At 40.5% G+C, this 25,837-nt stretch overlaps 2 protein-coding genes across 2 annotated transcripts; one reads left to right on the top strand and one right to left on the bottom strand.

Annotated features, from left to right (window-relative positions):
* Positions 1-2,705: 2,705 nt before the first annotated feature.
* anapc7 (anaphase promoting complex subunit 7) lies at positions 2,706-18,970 on the bottom strand. The gene is made up of 11 exons (XM_080739523.1): positions 18,755-18,970; positions 15,663-15,849; positions 13,605-13,724; positions 12,931-13,042; positions 12,067-12,220; positions 10,301-10,443; positions 9,613-9,730; positions 8,557-8,753; positions 7,351-7,575; positions 5,543-5,693; positions 2,706-4,685 (listed from the first exon to the last, which is right to left on the bottom strand). Exons 1-11 carry the CDS (start codon positions 18,853-18,855, stop codon positions 4,496-4,498), a joined length of 1,698 nt encoding a protein of 565 aa, XP_080595649.1. The 5' UTR covers positions 18,856-18,970; the 3' UTR covers positions 2,706-4,495.
* A 698-nt stretch (positions 18,971-19,668) lies between these two features.
* Positions 19,669-25,837, top strand: LOC308295285 (ubiquitin-conjugating enzyme E2 G1-like). Its single transcript, XM_080738315.1, has 6 exons — positions 19,669-19,844; positions 21,247-21,349; positions 21,496-21,593; positions 22,431-22,609; positions 23,590-23,704; positions 23,808-25,837. The coding sequence occupies exons 1-5, from the start codon at positions 19,802-19,804 to the stop codon at positions 23,674-23,676; spliced, it is 510 nt and encodes a 169-aa protein (XP_080594441.1). The 5' UTR covers positions 19,669-19,801; the 3' UTR covers positions 23,677-23,704; positions 23,808-25,837.

The raw sequence follows: 25,837 nt of genomic DNA, 5'->3' as shown, positions 1-25,837 counted from the left end.
TTTTCAAAAATCCTCCATACATTTAGTTTACTCAAGTGTGTCTTTTTAAATGAAATAAGATCAATGTTTAGACTTAGGTAGGTAGACATCCCCTTGCATGTCCGCTCATAATAATACCAGGCCAGTGAGTCTTAAAACTTGTTTTTTTTCTTCCAATGCCTCCCACCTGTTTGCCAACGGAGTGAGTACCCTCCACCTTGCATGCCCATCAGTGTGCTTTCTCATCTTTACATGGTTGCACACACCAAGCTTTGCAGCCCGTCATTGCTCCTGCTAATCAAAAAATCCGATCTCATAGCCTTATAATGAGAGCAATAGGATATCTTGGCTTGGTCTTTCAACTAGGGATGGTTATCGTTTACCTTTTAATCGATACGATACCTTTTTTCGATACCTGGTAATCGATACAATACCTTTTTCGATACCAATTCTTCTATGGGCTATTTTATAGACGTTGGATCATTAATAATAAACATTATAGGCTATTCTCGGCTATTTTCACAGTAACGAGTGTAGCCTACTAAAGCAGTCATTAAACTTTCAGTAGCCCAACTGTTACAGATGCGACAGGCAAGGGGTGCATTCAAAAGTATCGAAACAAGGTATCGTTCGTTTTTACGTGAACCGATACTCGATAGTATCGACGTCGGTGAATCGATACCATTAAAAGTATCGCAGACGATACCCAACCCTACTTTCAACATTCTTTTTATACAAGTATGAGCGTTTATATCAGCTGTGTTGTCACTGATTTAAAGACCAGTAACTGTAACATAAGAGGAAAATATTTGGTTTTGCTTTTCGTCTTCAATGTCACCAAGTGCCAGTTAAACAGTGTGTAGAATATGTGGTGATTTGCAACCTGGCAGAGTAGTTCCAGGTAGTTGTATGATTGTAGTGTAGAGGGGGCCATGTTGGCAGCAAGCATTGGTAACTGGCAGAGACGCACAAACAACCACATAACATTATTTGAACATCCTTTATTTTGTTGCTAAAAAAAGTAAACGTTTTCTGCTTGCATGCGGCATGGCCTTAAACCGTTGCTTCATATGAATCAAAAGCAATATGTATCTTAAATTATTTGATGCTCAGTATAGCCTTTTGAGATGCTCTTTTAACCCATTTAGAACGGGTACACATTATTGTGTATCAGTATTTTATGCTTTAACTATTGAAAAATAGCAGATATACAAGCTCACAGCGCGGCACCGAGTGCCGCGAGCTTGTAGATCTGCTATTTTTGAAAAATTAGAATTTTGACACAATTCTAACCTATGTTTCTATGGCAGCAACCTGGCCAGCCATCGTCAAAGAAAAGGTCCTTTTAATAACATAACTGGAGCTAAGTTAGTTTGTTCTTGAGAGACTACTATGTCAGTGGTTCTCAAACCTTTTCATGTGAAGGACCCCCAAAATGATATTTATTTGGCCACGGACCCCCATCTCAAAATATTTAGTTCCAGGGACCACCCAGAAGCAAAATTTGAGTTACAAACGTTCGCTTTGAAAATACATATATTCAAAGATTTGCACACATTTTCACGACTTTTTCAAAAATAGCAGATCTACAAGCTTGCAGCGCCGCTCTCGGTGCCGCGCTGTGAGCTTGTATATCTGCTATTTTTCACTGGTTAAAGCATTCAATAATTTCTAGGCCTATAACCTGTCCCATCTCTGTACACTGATTTTCTTATTCCTTGTCTTTCTTTTGCCTTTCTTTGCAGCTAAGGCCAAGTAAGCCCCCCCCCATCTCTCAATTCCTTGCAGGATCTGTACGGATTTGTTTTAGTGTTGTGCATGTGTGTTTTGAACAACATCACATCTTCTGAGACCTGCATGTCAAGAAAGAAATACAAACCAGGACATGTCCCGTCAATTCTCAGTATTTATTTTTTGGACTGATGGCCATAAATTGTAACGTTCGATTCGCCTATCCTGATGTCCTCAATCCTTCCACCCTCCTGCATGAAGAGCCTTTCGAGTATAATTCATCCTAAAGAGGACAGTTCTCAAGACATACTTTGTAGACCAAGGTGTTCGAGTTCATGTGCAGCAATTATACAATATTCCATGGTGCATGTCCTCTTCAGTCAGCCATCTACTTTACCAGATTTGTGTAATAACAATGTATAGTATTGTTAAATGGAGTAGATATATTAATGAAATGGTACAGATATAAAAAACAAGTTCAGACACCTGTCATTTTTCCTAAGGAAATACTTTTATGGGATTATGTAACATAACCAAACAGACTCTTACTGCTTTTGCACTGGATGTGCAACATGTTTAAGGCAGGTTTTGCAGTGTCGAGGAATGGCAGCGATGTGATGTGTACATTATACCATGAAAAAAGAAAAGCAGTCCTTTCTGTGGCGTTTGCGCCAAACTGTTGTACTGTAATTTCAGACGGCAATTGTACAATGCATCACATGAATTGTGGTTTCAGGTAAATAAAACAGTTATACATGAATGAACTTGTATATTTCCTCTGTGCATAAAATGTAACTAGCTTGATTTCCGAAAGAGTTAACAGTTCTGTTCCTCAAACCTCTTTCCCGAAAACAAGCTTAATGTGTACAAGCACAATGTACTACTACCCCAAGAATAGGGATGCTAGGATTCAAGTGGATAGATAATACATAACACTTTGTGTTTTCAAATATGACACGTGAATGATCTTCACTCAAAAACATGTGATAAGGGGACAGTATTTAACCATTTATTATACATTATGTACAAAATGCTATTAACATTTGTCTTAAGAGTTAAAAGATTTCAAAATTCAAAGATGCAAGTCAAAGGACTCCCCCACCGTCTGATACACAAAAGCAAACAAATATAACTCAATCTTAATGAGACGTGATATATAAAAAAAACTCAAATGCAACAGTGCTAAAAGGAACACTTAAGAAGAGCAGCAGAGATATCATACATACTTATTTCACAGATCTCTACCTTCTAGCCAACAAGACAAGAAGCAAGGTTATGGCAATGTCACAGGCTTAATTCCATTACTTTAAATATATCTTTTCTCGAACAGAGCTAAAAAAAAAGAAGGGAAAAAGAGGATTTTAAGATGCTTTCTCCAAAGAATCACTAAGGTCCTGTTGTAGACCAGGACGTGTCAATGTGATCATCCAATAACAAACTGGGCATGGTCACACACATGCTTAAAACACGCATCAGAACGTTGGCTTCCTCATTCACTTCTATAGGGGCTGTTAAGTATGACATCATTTTGTAGGCAGAGGAGAATTTCTGCCCCCAGTTTCCGTGAATCTTTTTACTATTTTTACTATTTACACATTTTTCTTCTCTTTGTTGTTGAAAGGAAAGTGTTAGAATTATACTTTAGTCGTTATTTTTTAGTCGTTGTTTTTTGAAATAGCGAGGGACAGAAAATGCTCTGGGGGCAGATTCTCCTCTGCCTACAAAATGATGTCACGGCTTAAAAGCCCCTATGGGGTGGAGCATGCCGTGGTGTTGAAGCATGTGAAGCTTGGAGGTCATCCATCATTGATGAATATTGAATGGGCATCAAAGGAAAAAAAGTGCTGTGGTTGACATGCATTTTGCATGTAGTTTTCTTTCAGCGAGCCAACCTCCAATGTTAGTCAAACAAACTACACACTCACTACAAACTACGCACTCACGCCGGCACTGCCCACAACCTGCAAGACAACATGAGAAATTGACGCGTCTGAAGCCTCGGCTTGCGTTGGCTACGATGCATACAGCAGGGGTTGACACTAAGGTCTCAGAGGCACTTGCCCGTCGGGCAAGTAGAAGTACATGTTTTGTTCTACTTGCCCAAAGGTCATACCCACTTGCCCGAAAAGTAAATTGTCCATTATAAAAGGATAGGTAAGAGATTTATTACAGCTCAATTTAACACTTTCTTTCTTTTCTTTACTTTCTGGGGCTGTGCGATAAAAAATGTCATAGCTCAATACCACCCAATCCAAATACCAAATAAGTATATGTTTCTACATGAATGTCTGTTTCACAATTGTTATTTTATATTTTTAAGTATAGCAACAGTAAAAACAGCACATTATAGGTAAACAGTGCTCTTATTTTACATTCCACAGACCAGAAGACAGAGCGCGCTGGTCATGTTCAGGTGTTTAGACAGATATCTGGTGTTGTGTTTATAGACGGTTGCGTCCCCTCTCAAACAAGCACTTGCCAGGTCGGGCAACGTGAAAGCAAACTTCACCTGCCCGAAGGTTTTATTTACCTGCCGGGTGCAGGTGGGCAAGCCTTAGTGTCAATCCCTGCATACAGTATGTGTGACAATGCCCTTAAATGTTTCATGGATGCCCTCACTTCCTTAGTGATCGATTTACATCTCGTATAATAACATAACATATATCTCGCACTGCCCTGGAAAGAGGATGCCCCGAGAAGAACACAGTGTTGTGAGAGTAAAGACTGTGTGGTGCCTGCGAGTGACCCAGCATCTCTTCAGAGGCATCTCTCCAGTAAGCCAGGGTCACTGCATACCAAACCACTGTTCCTGGTCTGCCCACTGCGCCGCTTCGCTGTCACTGCCCTCCAGGTCCCCGTCCTCGCCACTGCCCTCCATGTCGTCTCCGTCCAGCTCTACGGTGGCGTCCGTGGGGCTCTCCTCCTTCTCCATCTTCTGCATGCCTTCCAAAGACTTCTGGTCGTTGGGATCCAGGCTTTTTAACAGAGACAAAACACGAAGATTCGTGTAATTTAGGCCTAGAATTATTTATTCAGGGTTCCCACACATTTTTACCAATTCATTTCCAAAACCTTTCCAGAATATTTAACCCAATTTCCAGGACTATATAACAATAATTCAGCTCAATAACAGGTCGCTTACTCCTATGCGCAATGCCCAAAGACAGGTAGTGTATGCCAGTGGTTCTCAACCTTTTCAGGCCGTGAGCCCCGAAATAATCAGGTTTTAATATTTGTCTAATTTCAAAATATTTCCAGGAATTTCATGACCGTGGGAACCCTGTATTTATTTTTCAAACAATTGAAAAATAGCAGATATACAAGCTCACAGCGCGGCACCGAGTGTTGCGCTGCGAGCTTGTAGATCTGCTATTTTTGAAAAAAGCCAACATTTGTAACTCAAATATTTGCTTCTGGGGGATCCCTGGAACAACATATTTTGAGACAGGGGTCCACGGCCAAATGCATGTAATTTTGATGGTCCGTGACAAACAATATCTGCCACAGATATTTCTTTTATCTGTGGCAGATATTTTTTTTGTATCTGTATCTACCATCCACTTTGAATGGAAAGATATCTGGAGAAAGAGATTTTTTTTATCTGTTATGTGGCCCAGTGGGAATGGGCCTTAAGACTTGCACAAATGTTCTACAGATCTACAAGCTCGCAAGCTTGCATATTCGCTATTTTTCAATAGCTAAAGCATAAAATAATGGTTAAAGTGGTTCAAATCTAACATGACACAGATTTGTGTTCCCGGTCTAAATGGGTTAAACGTGGGCGAGGATCAGACTGATGTTAAAAAGATATAACCGCACAGCATGTTGTTACCTCAGTGCTATGCTGTACTGGTCCATGGCCTCTTGGTAATCATTAACTGCCACGAGGAAGTCGCCCAGCATTCTGTGCAGGACACAATCACTCTGATTGGCCAATGCATTCCGGAGGAGAGCGATCCCTTCTTCGTGTTTCTGTTCCCGACCTTCCAAAGAACACATTAAGCATTAATACATTCTTTTAGCATGGCAATACATCTATACTATAATTTTGCGAATGTCTGAGTGAGTGAGTGAGTGAGTGAGTGAGTGAGTGTCTGTCTGTCTCAGCGTTTCTCCTCGGTGGCTGGAGCAATTGATCTGAAATCGCATCACCATCAGCATATGAACACACCTGACATAACTGTGAAGCCCGTTTGTCACTTTCACAAATCGTATGCTGTATATTAGCATTTTTATGGTGTATCTATATCTATTTAGCCTACAGTACCTTTTGTGACCACACATGTTAAGGGAGGGGCGCTGTTGTTCAGGCCATGCACAATCACACACAAACCCACACACACACACACACGGGGGGGTGGGGGGGGGGGGGGGGGGTGTGCATGCGGGCGGGCGGGCAGGGGGGGGGGGGGGGGGGGGTTCTGGCCCTGTTACAGATGTTGTCCAAAAATCATGCAGATCGGTACACAGTATCTCTGTAGCCGTTAAATGGAACGGGTATTTCTTACATTGATGCTCCTACATATTAGCATGCAAGCACCAGTTAAAGTTACTTTCCATCCCTCATATACTGTGTGCACAGTGCACATCCCATAACCCACACACTGCACATCATGTGTGTGTGCAGGCGGGCGGGCGGGCGGGCGGGCGGGCGGGGGGGGGGGGGGGTTCTGGCCCTGTTACAGATGTTGTCCAAAAAACATGCAGATCGGTACACAGTATCTCTGTAGCCGTTAAATGGAACGGGTATTTCTTACATTGATGCTCCTACATATTAGCATGCAAGCACCAGTTAAAGTTACTTTCCATCCCTCATATACTGTGTGCACAGTGCACATCCCATAACCCACACACTGCACATCATTTCGGAGCTCATATCTTTGAACGGGTAAGGGCTAGTTACTATAAATCAGGGGTGGGCAACTTTGATGATGGAGAGGGCCACTACATTTTCACACTCACTCCAGACTGAGGGCCACAATGCATATACACAGCAAAAATAGCTGATCTACAAGCTCTTCTGTTTTTAAATTTCAAATGCATTTATGTGTTCTTATGTTAAAGGAGCTATAGTCAATTGTTTCATTGTAGGGCCGACACTTTGTTTACATCCTAGTCTATAGACTAGAATGTAAACAAAGTGTCGGTCTGACAATGGCCAAAATGATTATTTTATCATTATTTTACACTTTTTGTGGTAATTTTTGAATGAAGCTTATTTTTTTATAAAATATTTTCGAAACATTATTTTTATTTTAGCATCCGTTTTTCAAGAAAAAGTTGACTATAGCTCCTTTAACTTTATGAACTTAAATACAAATACATTAGCTACTAATATAGAATGAAGTAATTAAAGCAGGTCATTTTTCCAAGTTTGGAATTGTAACAGCTGAAATCAATCAATAATATATCAGTACTCCGATATTAACCTGCGGGCCACAATAAGTGAAGGTGGGGGCCGCATGTGGCCCCCGGGCCGCCAGTTGCCCATGTATGCTGTAAATGAATAAAAACTAAAAATGACCCACTAATAAAAAAATGTTAATCAAAATAAATGTGTATTATTCTATAAAAAGAAAGTTACAGCAGTTGACTGAAACCTGGTCGTAATAAATACTGAACTGAAACAGTCCTACGTACTTAGCAGTTCTGCCTTTTTCACCACAGCTTTGGTATAGTCGGGCCTCTGGGCAAGTGCTTTGTCCAACAGGGGTTTGGCTTTCTCTTGGGTCACTGGATCTTCTAGGCACACTGTGGCTAGGATGGTCAGGGTCTGTGCGTTGGCTCCCAAAGTCTTGTAGATGTTGTTGGCCATCCCCATTGCCTCTCGAATTCCGTTGGATGCCAGGTAACAATCAATTAAACCTAGGTGGGGTAGAGGCCATTATTGTTAAAAGAGTTTCTGATATTTATCCAGGGGTGAGATGCCATGGTCTCGGCAAGCCCAGACTTCTCAAGCTGCACGCACGCACGCACGCCCCACATTCACGCACACACGCGCGTCGTCAAGTTGTGTGATGCCGCGGTCAGCACGAACCATAACTCTATGGCACGAACACTTCAGTCCCCTACCTGGCTAGCTGCTTTGCATAACAATACTCGGGTAGGCAGTTGTCACCTACGTCCTCATTTACACTTGGCCAGCAGCACGTTCACGACATTTAGCTCCTTTCGGAACCTCTCCCTGAAATGGGTCCTTTTGTCAGAGCTGCATGCATAGCGGAGGGAGAGTTCCGAAAGGAGTTAGCAGGCTTTACTGTGTGTGTGGGTAAGTAAAGTAAAGACTATGTATGTAAAGGTATTTTATATAAAACTTATAGGAAAATACATTAATTGAAACTAATTAACAATGTAAATAAGGGGCGCCCGCTGGCCTGGTGGTCAAGGCGCATACCACATACTAGGCTATGATGCCTGCTGGTGTCGCCGGTTCGATTCCCGATCCGGACGACCTTTGCCACATGTCATTCCCCATCTCTCTCCCCATTTCCTGTCAGCCTACTGTCCTATCAAATAAAGGCATAAAAAAGCCAAAAAAACAAATCTTAAAAAAAAAACCAATGTAAATAAATAAGAAATATAATTAGGCTACATAAAAAATGTTGTGATGTTGAATACAGTATTTCGACTAGCACAGCGCAGCAGGAATGCGTGCACACACGCACGTGTGCGCGCACGTGACGTCATGAATTTAGAGGGGCACCACTTCTAAAATCCATATCACACCACTGTATGTATCCAATACAGCTAATAGGGTTGAAGTAGTGCTTGGCTTCTAAATGCTACTACTATCAAATGTACAAATTGATAGGAAACAATTACTTAAAGTGTAATAGCATTACTTGCCTTCATAGCAGTCCAGGCGGCATGGTGCCAGGCGCATAGCTTCTCTGAAATGGATGATGGCCTCCTGTACACGGCCCATGTTTCTCAGCGCTGCCCCCTTCAGGAGGAGGGCCTGAACACTGTTACTGTTCAGCTGGATGGCCTTGGCGCCCAGGTAGAGCGCACGAGAGTAACGCTTGCTATAAAAGCTATGACAACTGAACAAAAGACATGAAAAGACATTTAATATAAAGTCTCGCCTAGTGAATTATGTCATGACCAGTACAGTGTAAATATAATATAATATGCAGCATTGTTTTCAGAAATATATAGAAGCAGGGTTCCCACACATCTTTACCAATTCATTTCCAAAACTTTTCCAGAATATTTAACCCGATTTCCAGGACTATATAACAATAATTCAGCTCAATAACGAGTCGTTTACTCCTATGCGCAATGCCCAAAGACAGGTAGTGTATGCCAGTGGTTCTCAACCCCCGAAATAATCATATTTGAACCCTGCCTGACGAGCACTAAGAGTAGAGGAATTTAATTTGTACAACACGGTTTTATTGTGAAAATAGCAGATCTGCATGCTCACAACGCCTCGCAACGCGTGTAGATTTCTGACTCTAATATTTGACAATTTGGCCAATGTTGAATTTGTCATTTCAGAGGGATTAACAAAATCAATAACCAAAGACAATGCATAGCTATTTTTTCCAGGACCTTCCAGGACCCGTGATCAATTCCAAAACTTTTCCAGTACTGGAAAAATATTTTTCTAATTTCAAAATATTTCCAGGAATTTCATGACCATGGGAACCTTTAGAAGAACATACAGCTATGATTCTTTGAAAGACTAAGGAAAGGTTGATACAATAACAACAGCGTAAATCACTCCAAGATACTATAATGTCTGGTTTAAAGATGAGGTCTGTAACTGGAATATTTATACAGTCTTGACTTTGGGATAAACAAGGTTTTACTTTTTCCTTAAAAAAAAAAGGAAATCACATCACTGCTTTTAGTCACAAAACTTTTAAATCCCGATACATTTTAGATCTGCCAACTCACCCAGAAATGACCCAAGGCTCGGCATGCTGGTCTGAGATGTTAAACAGTCTTCCTCCCAAGACCTCCACATCCTCCAGGTGTCCTTCCCTGGCCATCAGGTAGCCATACACATCCATACCTGGCAGCAAATGACATGGCAAACACCAACTATAAGATCTGCCATGAAACCTGGCTCTCCACTGCTGGAATTAGGGGTGGGCGATATGGAAAAATAAAATATCACGATATTTTCCCAAGCTGTATCACGATACACGATTTTATCACGATTCTTTTTCACATTGGTTTTTATGGTTATTTTTTAAGTTACTTGACAAAACTACTCTGAACTCTGGGTTCCTTTTGGGAGGTCTAAATTGAGCTTTACAAGTATGTAACTCTGACAACATTTGGTTTCATTTATATACTGTCAGAGTTAAGTAGAGACCTTGACATTTTAAAGTTTGAGAACAACTGATTTAGACCAAAATGCAGGTTTAAATGAATTCTGCAATGAATCTCTGTATTAACGATTAAACAAGATTTCTTACAAGGCTCCCTCAATTGTATCACAATATGTACGATACCTCTGAAAAGGCATATCGCGGAGACATTGTATCGTCTCAACGATAGTTATCACCATATCGCCCACCCCTAGCTGGAATGGAGCTAAAGACAGTGAGGCAAACAGTACTCCTTGGCTGCACTGTACCTTTAATTAGATATGGGTCCAACATCTGGGCTTGCTCAAACCTTAGGATGGAGTTCTTGGTGTCACCTGCCCGGAAGTAGACGTCTGCCAGGCTCACCAGCAGGTCGACGTTGTCACGCAACAGAGACTTCTTTTCCAGAGAACTGTGTGAGGACAGGAGACGTTAGGGCCTAGAATTATTGAATGCTTTAACCAGTGAAAAATAGCAGATATACAAGCTCACAGCGCGGCACCGAGTGCCGCGCTGCGAGCTTGTAGATCTGCTATTTTTGAAAAAGTCGTGAAAATGTGTGCAAATCTTTGAATAATATGTGTTTTCAAAGCGAACGTTTGTAACTCAAATTTTGCTTCTGGGGGGGGTCCCTGGAACTAGATATTTTGAGATGTGGGTCCGTGGCGAAATAAATATCATTTTGGGGGTCCTTCACATGAAAGAGTTTGAGAACCACTGACGTAGTAGTCTCTCAAGAACAGACTAACTGAGCTCCATTTAAGTGAAAAGGATCTTTTCTTTGACGAAGGCTAGCCAGATTGCTGACATAGAAACATGGGTTTTTCAAAAAATCTTAGAAGGATTCAAAAGACACTTATAGAATCGGGTCAAAATTCTAATTTTCACGATAAAAAAAGAAAATAGCAGATCTACTGTATATCTGCTATTTTTCAATAGTTAAAGCATAAAATAATGATACACAATAATGTGTACCCGTTCTAAATGGGTTAACAGACAGACACGCATGCACGTGCCCACACAAATCTTAAAAGGGGCCACACCATGCTTTTAAAAAATATATATTTTATATAAATATTGGTCCATAATACGGTTTTATACAGGTTTTAGCCTAAACAGCCACTCAGATATTGAAATTTCATGTTGTCTGTCTGTCTCTAATTCCAAGCCATTTCAGATGCAATACCAAAATGCCCTTTGTTGGCAACAGGGCGCTGTCTTTTGGCTAAAATTGGAACGATACAGAGAAGATACCATGGCACCATGCTAATCTTCTCTGTATCATTCCAATTTTTGCACCACTTTACCTCATATATATATATATATATATATATATATATATATATATATATATATATTTAGGGCTGGAAGAGACACTGGGAAGACCAAAAAACAAGAACATTTCGAAAAATTAGAAATTCATGGCGTAGTCCCTTTAAAGGGATCCCTGGCTAATACGACAAATATGCCTTAATACATTATAATTGTCCTCTATAACTACAATGTACAATTAAAAACATCTCAAATATTTTATTTCTTCTAGAAATAGCTAATCTTTCAGTCAATAGGGGAAATGCCTGTCGCAAGTTGATGATGTCATAAATGTTTGTGTGGTCTAATTTATGGCAGGCATGTGCAAAATAAACCACAAACACATTTGAAATATTGATTTGATGCTCATATTAACCATAGGAAGTATTACGTTTGTTTTTATTTGCACATGCATTCCATAAATTCCATAGGGATAGATCACAAATTACATTTATGACATCATCAACTTGCGACAGGCATTTCCCCTATTGAGTGAAAGATTAGCTATTTCTAGAAGAAATAAAATATTTAAGGTGTTTTTAATTTTACATTGTAATTATAGAGGACAATTATAATGTATTAAGGCATATTTGTCGTATTAGTCAGGGATCACTTTAAGAAATGATGGAACAATTGTTCGTTAAAAGTGTGCTCAAACAAGTAACCATATGACGCGACTGTTTTATAATCAATCGGTCACTATGGTTATTACTAAACTGCTCACCAAATAGTATTGATGGCTCTGTTGTTGTCCCCAGCGTGTATGAATGCATACGCTTTGATCCACACAGAGAGCCAGTCCAGGTTGGGGATGCTCTGGATTACATCCATGGTCATGGAGGCCACTTCGGCTCCCTTCACAGACAGAGACAAGAGACCTGCGGGGTAGAGTGGAGGGGAGCGTAAAACATTTAACACATTTAAACCCATTCAGAACGGGTACACATTATTGTGTATCATTATTTTATGCTTTAACTAATGAAAAACAGCAGATATACAAGCTCACAGCGCGGCACCGAGTGCCGCGCTGCGAGCTTGTAGATCTGCTATTTTTGAAAAATCGTGAAAATTAGAATTTTGACCCGATTCTATAAGTGTCTTTTGAATCCTTCTATGTTTTTTTTGAAAAACCCTGTGTTTCTATGTCAGCAATCTGGCTAGCCATCGTCAAAGAAAAGGTCCTTTTCACTTAACTGGAGCTCAGTTAGTCTGTTCTTGAGAGACTACTATGTCAGTGGTTCTCAAACCTTTTCATGTGAAGGACCCCCAAAATTATATTTATTTGGCCACCGACCCCCATCTCAAAATATTTAGTTCCAGGGACCACCCAGAAGCAGAATTTGAGTTACAAACATTCGCTTTGAAAATACATACGTTCAAAGATTTGCACACATTTTCACGACTTTTTCAAAAATAGCAGATCTACAAGCTCGCAGTGCGGCACTCGGTGCCGCGCTGTGAGCTTGTATATCTGCTATTTTTCAATAGCTAAAGCATTCAATAATTCTAGGCCTAAAGTATCCCCGCCAGGGCTGCGGTGTTGACAAGTGCAGACATGTCCAAGCATTTATTTATATAAGAGTAATACCAATGATGGCATCCAGGGCAAGGGGGCACTGTCTCAGGACCTCTTTATAGCTGGTGACAGCAGAACGCTCTTGGCCAGCCTTTCTGTACAGGTTGGCAAGCATCATGTTGATCTGACGTAAGAGTGAAAAGAAACACAAAAAAGAAATCAGTACATTTAAATTTGCGTTTAGAACTAACATAACCGATATTTGTGAGAAATAGCACTAGGTTTATTCTGGATTATGCAGGATTTTTCAACCTCTAACAAACTGGCCAATACCAGAAATTAACGGCTACGTTTACAATTCACCAGGCAAATCATTTAAAACAGAATAAAGGGGATTCCACACGCTAGTAATTCATTTTCAATGAGAGGCGGGCGGCCTTTTTGGCCGCGCAGCGAAGTTTTGGGGCGGCGAGGAGAGCGGGCACGGTCCCGTGAAATCCCCGCGAGCGTGCTCGTTTGTGCATGCGTAGGCGGGCGGTGAGAGATGGATTGTGTTCATCTTTGTGAAATACCGCGCAGCATTTACTCACTGAGCGGGTGTGTTTGTGTCTCACCGCGGTGCGGGCACTGCTGATCCTAGCGGCAGCCCCGACGGCAACTGCATACCATGTGGAACCCCCTTAAAACCTCCAAATGATGGATTATTACCTGCCAGTTGGACTGGCAGAATACTGAATTCAACCTACCTTAGGTGTTCTCTGTCTGGATGGAATCCCGTCGAGCACAGCGACGGCATCTTTATCCAGCTTCAGGATGGTGTAGCATTCTGCAATTTTATATTTCACCTCAATCTCTGAAGGCAAGCTCTGAAAATGTTGAAACGATATATGGTTGCTTTAAAACATCATGTCTCCAAATTATAAGTTACGGTTTCAAGCCTTGCGTCGCAACACTGCCCTTTAACACCTCTCACAAGTCACAACTCTCAAGTGACACTGATTCAATCATTAATTCATTTTTCAGGGATATGGCATTACTATCAGAGATTTAAAAACAATATGACAACAAGTGATTAATCAGACTCTAAAAAGTGTGTATATCCTGTTACATATCATGCAGTTGTACAGCTTTGCAATGATACATGAAGTCAGGCTGATGACACCGTAGTTATCTGGGGCCTGTTTCACGAAACCTAGATTGGGGATTAAGCCGGGATTTACCAGATATCCTGTCTTAATTAAATAAGGATCAGCCATGATTTGGTTTCATGAAAGCTGAGTTATCTCGCTAGATTAACTCAGACGGTTAACCTGGATATGTTTGCCATGACTGTTTCAGGAAAGCAATTTCACATTAGCTACCATGGAAATCTATCTGTGAAGTTAAAACATTATATAGAACCTAGGGATGTTCCTAGCGACTAATTTCACTGACGTGTACACGACAATTTTGTAAACGAATACTCGACTAGTCGAAAATTAATTGTTATTTTTTTTTTATTGTAATTTCACACAGAAAATAGCCAAAACTGAGCACTTCGATCTATTAGGGCAAACCTCGTTTGAAAAAAGTATCAAGAGTATATAAAAGCCTTTTAAAATGTTATATAATATTGAAATCTTGCTCAAATTGATCAATTACGTCATTGCGTGAATCTGGGTCAGATCAATAATTAGCGCATCAGTCTCAGCTTGGTCGCTACAACAGCTGATGTCTGTCTGACTGGAGTCGCTATAGTAACTGAGCAACAGCTCTGTTCTCTTCAAAGTTTAGCTACATAATGGTATTCCATACTCAGCCAATGTATGATTAAGCATTCTCCTTGGCTTGTTCTCACCTCAAAATATGGATTAATTCATGGACCGGATCACAGATGCAGCGTGCAGGCGAGTGATTCACATCCAGTATCTTTAAGATACACGTCGCTTAATTGCCATTAATTTACTTGCCAGCGGACAGCCTGCCTGGTGTGTGGCTGCGTGCAGCCATGCACACTCACTGCAGGTCAGTGCGACCACTGCAGCGCGCAACAGTCAGTCAGACTGTGACACAGACAGTCATGCTCCGCAAATCAACCAAGGGATTGCTTAATTTGCTTGTTAAAAAGTAAAATTTTATTAAGACAAGACAGTAATATGGGCGCAGAGTTTAAATGTTTAATAAAGTTAATATCTCAATAATTAAAAATATATTTAATAGAATAATCGAATTGTATTTTCAAAACAAATAGTGGTTTACAAACCGTGTACACGGATAACCGAATACACGCGCACATCCCTAATAGAACCGCATGGTCTACTGGGGAAGACGTGAACACACATTCAATCTGGATTGACAAAGTCGCTCCTTGTCAGCCTGGCTTGGCTTTAGTGGAACGGAATAAACCTGGCCAGACTTTGCCTGGCGTCGCCAGCCTCTATCACACACTTCGTTTTGGGAAGAGAGTCTGGGATTTCAGGAAGAGCTTTCATTTCCGGGGGGCGGGCTAAACCACATGCCCCAAGCCTACACAAACCACGTGCCCCAAGTATACAACCCTGATTGGCCAACCCTTGAAGCTGGTTGAGGAAATAGAATCTCAATGGATCGGTGCCAGACCGTACTACAACACCACTACCGCCAGGGGGTGGTGTTGTGTTCGGTCTGGTTTATTAACCAGGCAAGGCCAGACCACAAATCAGGCCTGTAGTTGAATTCTCAAAGGCAAATTTTCCCAGTATTATTCATGTGTTTAATATCACCAAGCCCCAACACTGATTATTTTCAAATGTTACATATGGAACGCAAAGAAAAAAACGAAATACCTGTGTCTGCATGTTGGAAGCACCGCCACCGGTTGATGTCCGAACTTTAGAGGTTTTGCTGATAACCTTCTTCTGCTGCAGTGCCATGCTGTACTTACAGGCAGCGTTGCGGTACTCCTTATCATGGAAGATGGCATCAGCATGGTAAACTAACAGCTGGTACTTCTGTGAAGGAGAGAATAGTTCTCTACAAAAAAAAAGGAGAAGGATATTAGAAGTCAGACTGGAATCAAGCATTGCGTAAATAAGAAGTGCAGACGCCTAGTTGATGAATGATCTTTAGGGGCGGCTGTGGCTCAGGAAGTAGAGCGGGTGGCCAATGGTCTGTGGGTCGGCGGTTCACATCCCGGCTACTCCTGTCTACATGTCGAAGTGTCCTTGGGCAAGACACTGAACCCCGCGTTGCCTCCAATGGTGTTAGCTTGTCAGTTGCCACCATTGGTGTGTGAATGTGGGAAGTGAGGACGCTGGCGTTGACTGTTCACCGCTTCACCTCCCAATGTATGAATGAATGGAACATTGTAAGCGCTTTGAGTTCGCAACTTGCTTAGAAAAGCGCTATAAAAATGCAATCCATTATTATTATTATTATTATTATCTTTCTAGCCAGTTCCGGGACACCTAGGGGGTCCTCAGAGTTACTACTAAATCTTCCAATCCTTTTTATGTTAACCACTTGAACCCTAGTGTCCATATCCTGATAACTGTAGCCAAAAATAGCAGATCTACAAGCTCAGTAGATCAGCTATTTTCGGCAAAGAGGTTTGGTGTAGAGGGGAAAAAGGGCAGACCAAGTACAGAGTAAAAGGTGAAGTTTATTAAGTATTGCCGGTTCAAGTGGTTAAATATCTGAAAACACAAATTGACATGAATCCAAAATACACTGATGGATATGGAATCTATGAACAGGTTGTGAGGGTCCCTGCTAGCCTCGCAGGCCATAGCTACGTCATCACCAATGTGCTTCCTTTCTCCCCTGGGAGAGTCTGGCTGTTGTGAGGCTAGGACCCTGCTACATCTCCCTCTCTTAACTAAGGGGTCCTTGGCCTGAAAACGTTGAAGATAGAGATGTTACCGATCAATCGGCAATGGATCGGATCGGGCCGATCAAAGCGTGATCGGCGATAATCGGTGGTTTAGATCAAAAGGTAAATTCACCGATCCGATCCGATCGGTGCATCCGATCAACAGGCCGTTCAGTATGCCCACTTGAGGCCATTTTGGGGTATTGATTTCCACAGTGCTGAAGGAATAATTAGTTACTACTATGATAATAAATACATAGTAATGCTGGTAAATAACTATAAGGCAAATATATAAATGAATTCATGAGTGAATGAATGAATTAAAGTCAAAACATTAACATTTAGAAAATATAAATAATATATAAATAATAACTTGATCGGATCGGTGATTGATCGGTATCGGGTGATCAAACTTTTGTGATCGGTGATCGGTTCCAAAAAACCTGATCGGACCATCCCTAGTTGAAGACCCCTGATCTTGCCGCTTAGACACCTGGATTTCCCCCCAGCCCAGGTATGAATAAACTGTGTCGTTTCAAATCAGCTGATCAAAGTGGGCTGATCACGGGGGCTAACAGTAACATCACTCAGTTCTATTGCTTTCAAATGAACATTTTTGGAAGGGAAAACAAATCAAATACCAGCAAGTGAAAAACACACTCTGCTTGGAGAAAGGAAACGTTGTGTAATGTGTAAATAACATTTAGCTTACTCATCCAATGTGTTAAATCTTTTCCAGGTGCAGAAAATAGGGGCTGCAACTCACGTTTGATAGCTCCAGTATTAATGACGACAAAGCAGCAAAAATAAAATGTTTTCCACCAATAATGGCTCTGCAGTGGCAGCCTGGCAGGTGCTTTATCAGTATCTATGTCTAAAATCAGAAATGTGATAAACACAATGTTAAACATTGTTTACGTCATTGGTTCTCAAAGTGGGGTCCGAGGACCCCAGGGGTCCTTGAGGAAGTTACAGGGGATCCCCAGCTAAATGACAGTTAATAATAGGAACCATGCAAATGGACTCTTATGGCTATGGGTTAGCCGCAAATTGCAACACTAGATTTATTTATATTTGGATGAATCTAGGGTTGCAATACCTCCCATAGGGATCCAATGCATCAACACGTTGTTTTGCTATATGATTGTATTAAACGACGTCAAACCCACCAATATTGCGGCTCTATGGAAAGCTTGCATAATCCTCTTTCTATCTGCAAAGTGTTTGTTTCAGAAAAATCCACCGTAAACATGTTATGATTTATTTTCTGTCAAGAAATCCGAGGAGACATGGTTTATATTCTAAGTGTTGAACTTCGGAAGCGCTCGTCTTCTATAACGAAACGTCCCGCTGCCTCCTGCATTATGTGACATTTGGAACCAGGTGGTCACAGGACCGTTGAGCGATTTTCCACAAGCGCTTCCAAACTCCAGGACTTAGAAAAAATGATCACCTTAACCAAATTTCTTGATAGAAACTGGCTCATAACATGTCTACGGTGGATTTTTCTGAAACAAACACTTTGCAGATAGAAAGAGGATTATGCAAGCTTTCCATAGAGCCGCAATATTGATGAGTTTGACGTCGTTTAATACAATCAGATAGCAAAACAACGTTTTGATGCATTGGCTGCCTATGGGAGGTATTGCAACCCTAGATTCATCCAATTATCAATAAAGATCTAGAGTTGCAATTTGCGGCTAGCTCAGAGAACGTACATTTGTATTTGTACACTCTCAAGAGTTAAATAAACATTGATTTTACAATATAAGGGGTCTCAGAGATATAAATACTTTTAAATGGGGTCCGAAGCCATTGCATGTCAAACTAATGTGGATCCTTGAAATTAAAATGGTTGAGGAGGATAACCGTAAAAATCTTCTCTTATGGGGGGTCCCTGGCATATCTTTTAAATAAAATGGGGGTCCGTGTGGTGGGCTAATACGTGTCTTGACATGAAAAGGTTTGAAACCACTGTACATGATGGGCAAGCAGCAGCATCCGTGGCATAGAGAGTTTAGATTCCAGCAAATAAACGGATCCCACATCGCTGTTGTTTATACTTACGGGTTGTTGTTGCTCATGGTCAGCAACAAACTGCTCATGATCCGGACGTTGGAGTGCAGTCCCGCCGCGGCCATGTCTCGTACATGATCTATCACGTTCATAGTGGATGCTGTGAATAAAGGTGCTACTTAGGATCACTGTTGTTTGCAGGTACAGGTTTGTTTGTGGTTTCTTCAAACGGCTATCGCTGGGTAGTAGCTTCTTCTCACTGGTGGAACAAATATGGCGTATTTTTTAAAGTGACAGCGACCACAATCCCGCATTCAACCGTTGGCGATAATGGAGTCCGTAGTAAAAGGGGGTGAATAATTTGAGAATGCGCGCCTTGTGATTGGCTGAACGGAGGTCGGGAGAGCTCTGCAGTGTTCACTTGGACCACGCGGAGGTGCCAAAAGTCTGTCTACTATTCTGTCCATTAACGGCACATAACTCGGTGAGTTAAAGATATTAGTAGGCTATTATGTTCCCCATTTTCAACTGTTTTTATTTTATTTGTAACACTTGCATTGGCAATGTAAACATATGTTTTCTCATGCCAATAAAGCTCCTTTGAATTGAATTTACAGCTTTGATGTTCCAGTAAAATCAGAGAGTAAAATGTTGCTGTATCCGGTAACCTGCCCGCGCGCGCGCGCGCGCACGCACGCACACACACACACACACACACACACACACACACACACACACACACACACACACACACACACACACACACACACACACACACACACACACTATGCACACACTGTTTCCGTATCCGCTGTAGACTTTTATATATACTCTATGGCTGTAGACCACCAAACCGGATCAGCAATAGACCACCAAACCGGATCAGCAACGTGCAAAGCCGCGCATGCGCACTCTCAGTGGCCAGCAGCTGAAGCTTGTGTCAAAACAGAGGGAAACAACAGCAAGCCAAGTCAGAGCAGAGCCAGCTAGCTGAACGTTAGCAAAGGAGGACGTCACTTCCATTCCATCTTCATTTTCTGGGCAGTATTTGGCGACAGAACGTTTACTTTTTTTTTTTTTTGTTAAAGTCCACGTACCATGACTGAACAATCAGCATTACTTCTCCGAAAACAATTGGCAGGTAATATAAACTGGTGAACAGATGAATAAATTGACCAGCGCACCCAGCCAGTGGCTACCATGCTAGCTCGTAGCAACGCAGAGCTTTACCCCAGTGGACTTAACGCTAGCTGTTTATTGTCTTACCACCGCAAACCCCCCCTCCTGTAGGTTGTTTTCGTAACATTTTTCATACATGCATATTGTTTTGGCCAGAATTAAACAGGCTTGTTGGGTTAACATTAAACAGTAATGCCAAGTTAACCTCAATAACCGGGGTTTAGCAGATTCGACATTAGTTAGCAAAGGAACAAAGGAATAATCAGTGCAGAGTCCCATCTGTTATTGTTGGAGACTTGGACTGCGGTGGCTTAATGTTTGCTTTCAAGCTAAACATTTTATTGTCCAACTGTGTAACTGGTGCCAAATAACAAAATGGTCCACCTGCACGTTGAAGCCCTCCTGAAAGCAGCTCTAGCACAGTGGATTTCACTCGAGGAACCCGCATTGTAATGGGTTTGAGTCCATACAGAGATGGAACTCCATTGTTCTGATGCTAGGATGTGATTGATGTTAACAATATGAAGTGTTGTTTCTCTGCATGTCTAGTTTTCTGTCAAATACCACATAATAATAATAATTATTATAATGATAATGAAAAATACATATTTTGGAGGTCCATGTCCTTTAGTAAACTGGTAAACAGAGCTCAATAAGGTCTATAATATGTGGGCAGCTTTGATTTGTCTGTGCATTAAAAATACATATTGCAATACATAAACCTAATTATGCAGATATCAAACTGTTTAATTTAAAAAATCATGTTTGTGGTTTTCTAGAATAATAAGCTTTAGAGAGGTTTTTGCAACATTATCAGAAACTATGCTTACTTTTTTTCATGAAATATTTGCAAACCTTTTATTCAAGTCTCATACAGTTTTGACCAGGACACAAACCCATGACAAAAAAGCATTTCCAGCTAACTATGGCCCTTTTACTTAGTAGGCATTGTGTAGTGTTTGAGTTCAAAACTAACGTTTGTTATTCATTTGCCTCTTTCCATATTTTTACCTGTTTTAACCACATAGCCCCCATGTACTTAGTGCTCTATTGAAGGTCCACTGCTTTTTTCCCCCCTGTACACCAAATCACTTCCCTGAAAATAGCTGATCTATAAGTTGGCAACGCAGCACATTGACCTTTTAGATTGGCTATTTTCACTGCATGTTTGTGCCTGAATGAGGATGCCAGGGTAGGGCTCATATGGTAACCACAGCTGAAGCACAGTGATGAGATAGATGATTTAGGCTACTATATTAATGTAGCTCCAACTGAAAGATCTCTACAGACTCCTAAGCACATTGTCAGGTAAAGCTGGGGTAGTAGATTATGTTTAAGAGTTGATGCAAGTGTCTTTGTTTCAGAGCTCAACAAAAACCCAGTAGAGGGCTTTTCCGCGGGTCTGATAGATGATGAAGACATTTACAAATGGGAAGTTGTCATCATAGGACCACAAGACACCCTATTGTAAGTCAGAAAATATTTACAGAAGAGCATTGAGACTGATATGTTCGGGTTGCATGTCTCATATATATATATATATACAAACTCACACATACATATGACAGTTTCTCACCATTTTGTCATCTTTTTAATTGTTTTCCCTATCGCAGTGAAGGTGGGTTTTTCAAAGCATACCTCACTTTTCCTTATGATTATCCTCTACGACCTCCCAAGATGAAGTTCATCACGGAACTCTGGCATCCAAATGGTAAACACTTACAAAACGTCTAACATGCTGTCCGGCATCACTTCTAAATGTATTGATAACTTGTTAGATGCTTCACCTTGACATTTATGGAATCACTTGCATCACAGACATTACAACTGGCGTTTGGATTGCTTTTGTTTTTCATCACTACATTTTCTTTATATTTCTATATGTTTCTAATGCTTGCTACAAATCTTGTTTGTTTTGTTGCTTTGTGTTATAGTGAGATTGGCGTCACACTAAACAGATCTTAAGAGGTCCAGGTTGAATTTGACCATCCACGCCACAACTGGAGACATTTTAGACACAGCTAAACACATTTCTGCCTCACTGGCTCAAGTTGTGCGTGATGGTGGTTTATGAGACCTACCTGATTATAACTGATGTAGAAAGGATCAGAATTTGATCTTGCGTAATATATCCCAATACGTACATCAAATATGCCTTGATAGGCACAGATACAGCATATCGTTGTTGTTGGGTGGAAACCTTGTATGTCCAAGACCGTTTGTTTTGTATTTATCGTTTTAAAAATGAACTTAACTAGTGAAAATAGCAGATCTACAAGCACGGATGCTCGGCTGTTTTCACTGCTTTTGTGTAACAGCCTTGTATGATGAAGCAGGGCTTTACTTGGTGAAAAATTGTACAAACTTGAAACTTGGAGATACAAGGTTTCTGCCCGACAGTGACGATATGCACATTGCACACCAATACCTTTTCTTGCTATGAAACTCCTCCAATAAAAAATAAAGCTGTTTGGATTCTTAACTAGTCAGTAAGTAAAAAAGAAAAGAGAAATGAGAAATATTAAATACATTTTATCTGTATTCACAGTTGCAAAGAATGGGGACGTGTGTATCTCGATTCTGCATGAGCCTGGAGAAGACAAATTTGGCTATGAGAAACCTGAAGAGCGTTGGCTTCCTATCCACACTGTAGAGACAATCATGATTAGTGTCATCTCTATGCTGGCTGATCCCAACAGTGATTCACCAGCTAATGTGGACGCTGCGGTGAGTTTTTTCTTTTTTTTTTTTTTACTATCCACTGTACCTGTGAATTCATATTTTTTATTGTTTATATTGAATTTAAAAACGTATACATGTATTGTGCAGGAACTGTACAAAGTAAAAAAGAAAGAAACTGACAAAAAATAGAAAGGCTCATAACATCTAACCTCAAAACCTAAAATGTTTATACAATAAGAACCAGGGGTTGACACACTAAAGGCCCATTCCCACTGGGCCAGATAAAAGATATCTGGAGATATTTCTCCAGATATCTGTTATCTGGCCCAGTGGGAATGGGCCTTTAAGGTCTCAGAGGCACTTGCCGGTCGGGCAAGTACAGGTCATGTTCTACTTGCCCAAAGGTCAGGCCCACTTCCCCGAAAAGTAAATCGTCCATTATAAAATTATAGATGAGCTTTTAATTACCGCTCAATTTAACACTTATTTCTTTTACTTTCTCTGGCTGTGCGATAAAGAGTTCATACTGTACCTCAATACTTACAAATCCAAATACCTACATAGCTATGATTGAATATGTCTATGGTTTCACACTTCTTTTTCATTTTTAAGTGTAGCAACAGTAAAAACAGTGCTCTTTTTTGACATTCCGCAGACCAGAAGAAGAGCGTGCTGGCCATGTTCAGGTGTTTAGACAGATATCTGTTTTTGTCTTTATAGACGGTTGCGTCCTCTCTTAAATGAGCACTTGCCCGGTCAGGCAACCTGAAAGCAAACTTCACCTGCCCGAAGGTTTTATTTACCTGCCGGGGGCAGGTGGGCAAGCCTTAGTGTCAATGCCTGAGTGAGAACCACTGAATATTCTAGATTAGAACAAACATATTGGTAATAATCATTTAAACTAGCCTTGCAGCAGATGATGGAATCGTCTATACAGCTGGAATAGGTTTTAGAATATATTGTGATGCAGCTGAAGTAGGGTTTAGAATATATATTGTTAAAAGAATCTCACATTGCTCATACAGAAAGAGTGGAGGGAGGACCCTAATGGTGAATTCAAGAGGAAGGTGGCCCGCTGTGTAAGAAAAAGTCAAGAGATGGCATTTGATTAGGAGTGATTCTCAATAGCTAAGTTCCAGGGTAAGTAAATGTGTTTTCATGAATTAAAGATCAATGAAACTGATATTGACTTCTTGCTTGGCCAAAAAAATGATTATGAATGTCCTGTACCCCCTTTTTTCAGTTAAAGGAAATGCCTTCAGAGGGAAGATTTCTGCAAAAGGCTTTTGCACCCCTTCTTTTGCCAGTCAAAGGAATTGGTTGGCTCCAACCATTGTGAAAGGTTAATGTTTTTTGCAAGATGAGCCATTTTGTGATCCCTACCAGCGAAATTTGCCCATTTCCTACCTGGAAGTGTATATTTAATTTTATTTATTTTGAAAATATAATGATGTAAGATATGTCACTACTGTAAATTAACTTGCTTTTTTATCTGCTGCTGAACAGTTTCTACTTTATACCAGGTTTCTTATGCAATTTAGTGGACAAAATTGTGCTCGAAAGTGTAAAAGACAGTTAGCATAAAGTCCTCACTAAATCTCTTTTCATCAAAACTACCACCATAATTAACTTAAGCCCTATTTTCAACACTGTCACTTAATCACTGCTGCCTTTTTGTTGGCTTGACTTCCTCGTGGAGGTTTTGCACTCCATGAATATTTTTGGTATGCTTGTGGTTTTAAAGGCAAAAGCCCAGGATGTTTAGAAGCCTGTCCTGTTAAACCATTGCAACGTTCCAAATTGGCACATTGGCTCATCTTAGTCTTTTTCTAGAAAATAGGCACCACAGTCTCCTGTTATCATTTGTAATTAATGTGATTGCAAAAAATGCATAGAAGTACCTTATTATTTTGCTAATATCAAGTGTCCCTCCAAGTAGTTCACTTGCATGGCATGACTTGCATTTATATTGGGTTGTGATTTTCAACTTAATTTGTTTGTGCTGGCATGGCTAACAAAGTATACACACTGCTGGTGCCACCTTATCAGAAATAACATGAGAAGTAATCTGTAGGACAGGCTTCTAAAATAACTGACCCTTCCCTTTAAGACCTAGCCCTTGTTTGATAATCAAGATGTCTATTAATTATCATGTCTTGTCTAATGTCTTTTCACAATGTTAATCCTAAACCATGGGCAACCAAAAAGTAGTGTATAGGAAACCTTTGCCTAAACTGTAATTATTCTGTGGTTAACTGGCATCTGAGCTTACCTCAACAAGTAGGACAAGAAGTTTGAAGAGGATTGTGGTTTTTGATTTATTTTGTCACATGGGGGAAATGTATGGGCTCCAGCATAGATTTAGGTTAGACTCTCTTCCTTTCTTTGTGATGGTACATTTTGGCTTTCAATCAGTGTTAGTTAATGATATGTATAATTCACATTCACTCATAGCTATAGATTGTAGACCACACTTAGATCAGCAGCTTCCTAAAGTCCTACTGAACATCTTAATGCACCAAGCCTAAGATTACTGCTGTATTCTTTGACATTAACCATCTCATCTTAAAAAAAAGCCTTTCTTGCTTCCCTTTTCTCCTTTTATCAGGTTGTAATTCTTCAAAGTTGCACCTAAATTCAAAGGTAGTTAGTACAGTATTATTTAGTGGAAATGGACAGAATAGTGCTGCAGGTAGGTTTTATTGTAAAATATGCACAATCATTGCTTGAAATTGGTTTGAGTGAGAGCAGGCTACCAAGAACTTTAAAGTCTGCTTTCATTGATGGTGTAGCTGACTGTAAGCCATAACGTATATACTACCATTTTAATCATCTTTAATGTACATACAATACCATCATCATATACTGTATGACGATGGTATATAAATTGCTAACCAATTCATGGCACATGCAATAAGGTTTGCTGTGGGCTAGTCCCATATAAAATTGTAGCATATACTATTGTAAGTACATTATGAGTGGATGTGATGTGTACAGTTAGTATGTTTCCGTAGACTTCATGAAGGGTCATATAACTGCTGTTAACATAACCTTTTACTAAGTTTTCTAACATACCATGACCTCCTCTGACCGGTGTTCACTGTATTTGCACAGACTCGGTGCGCTTGAAATGTCATTAAGCAATATGCCCTGAAAATGGTGTGTCCAGGTAACCCATCCTAACCCCAATTCTTAGTTTTATTTTTATTTTTTCCATTTTATGTTAATGCAATGTATATTGGACATGTTGCTCAATAAAAATGTGTAAACTCA

The sequence above is a fragment of the Nannobrachium achirus genome (assembly GCF_963921795.1).
Source record: "Nannobrachium achirus genome assembly, chromosome: 12".
NCBI classification, from domain to species: domain Eukaryota; kingdom Metazoa; phylum Chordata; class Actinopteri; order Myctophiformes; family Myctophidae; genus Nannobrachium; species Nannobrachium achirus.
Note: the sequence above shows the minus strand (reverse complement) of the source record. Positions and strands in the feature narration are given on the sequence as shown.

What these genes read in the sequence shown, in the direction of transcription:
- anapc7 (XM_080739523.1), bottom strand. Translation starts at nt 18,855, where the DNA reads ATGAACGTGATAGATCATGTACGAGACATGGCCGCGGCGGGACTGCAC. An exon ending in AGAGCCATCAATACTATTTG is followed by an intron (nt 10,444 to 12,066) that starts GTGAGCAGTTTA and finishes GTCCTCACACAG; the next exon opens with TTCTCTGGAAAAGAAGTCTC. An exon ending in GAAAAAGGCAGAACTGCTAA is followed by an intron (nt 5,694 to 7,350) that starts GTACGTAGGACT and finishes GTTCTTTGGAAG; the next exon opens with GTCGGGAACAGAAACACGAA.
- LOC308295285 (XM_080738315.1), top strand. Translation starts at nt 19,802, where the DNA reads ATGACTGAACAATCAGCATTACTTCTCCGAAAACAATTGGCAG. An exon ending in GGACCACAAGACACCCTATT is followed by an intron (nt 21,350 to 21,495) that starts GTAAGTCAGAAA and finishes TCCCTATCGCAG; the next exon opens with TGAAGGTGGGTTTTTCAAAG. An exon ending in GGAACTCTGGCATCCAAATG is followed by an intron (nt 21,594 to 22,430) that starts GTAAACACTTAC and finishes CTGTATTCACAG; the next exon opens with TTGCAAAGAATGGGGACGTG.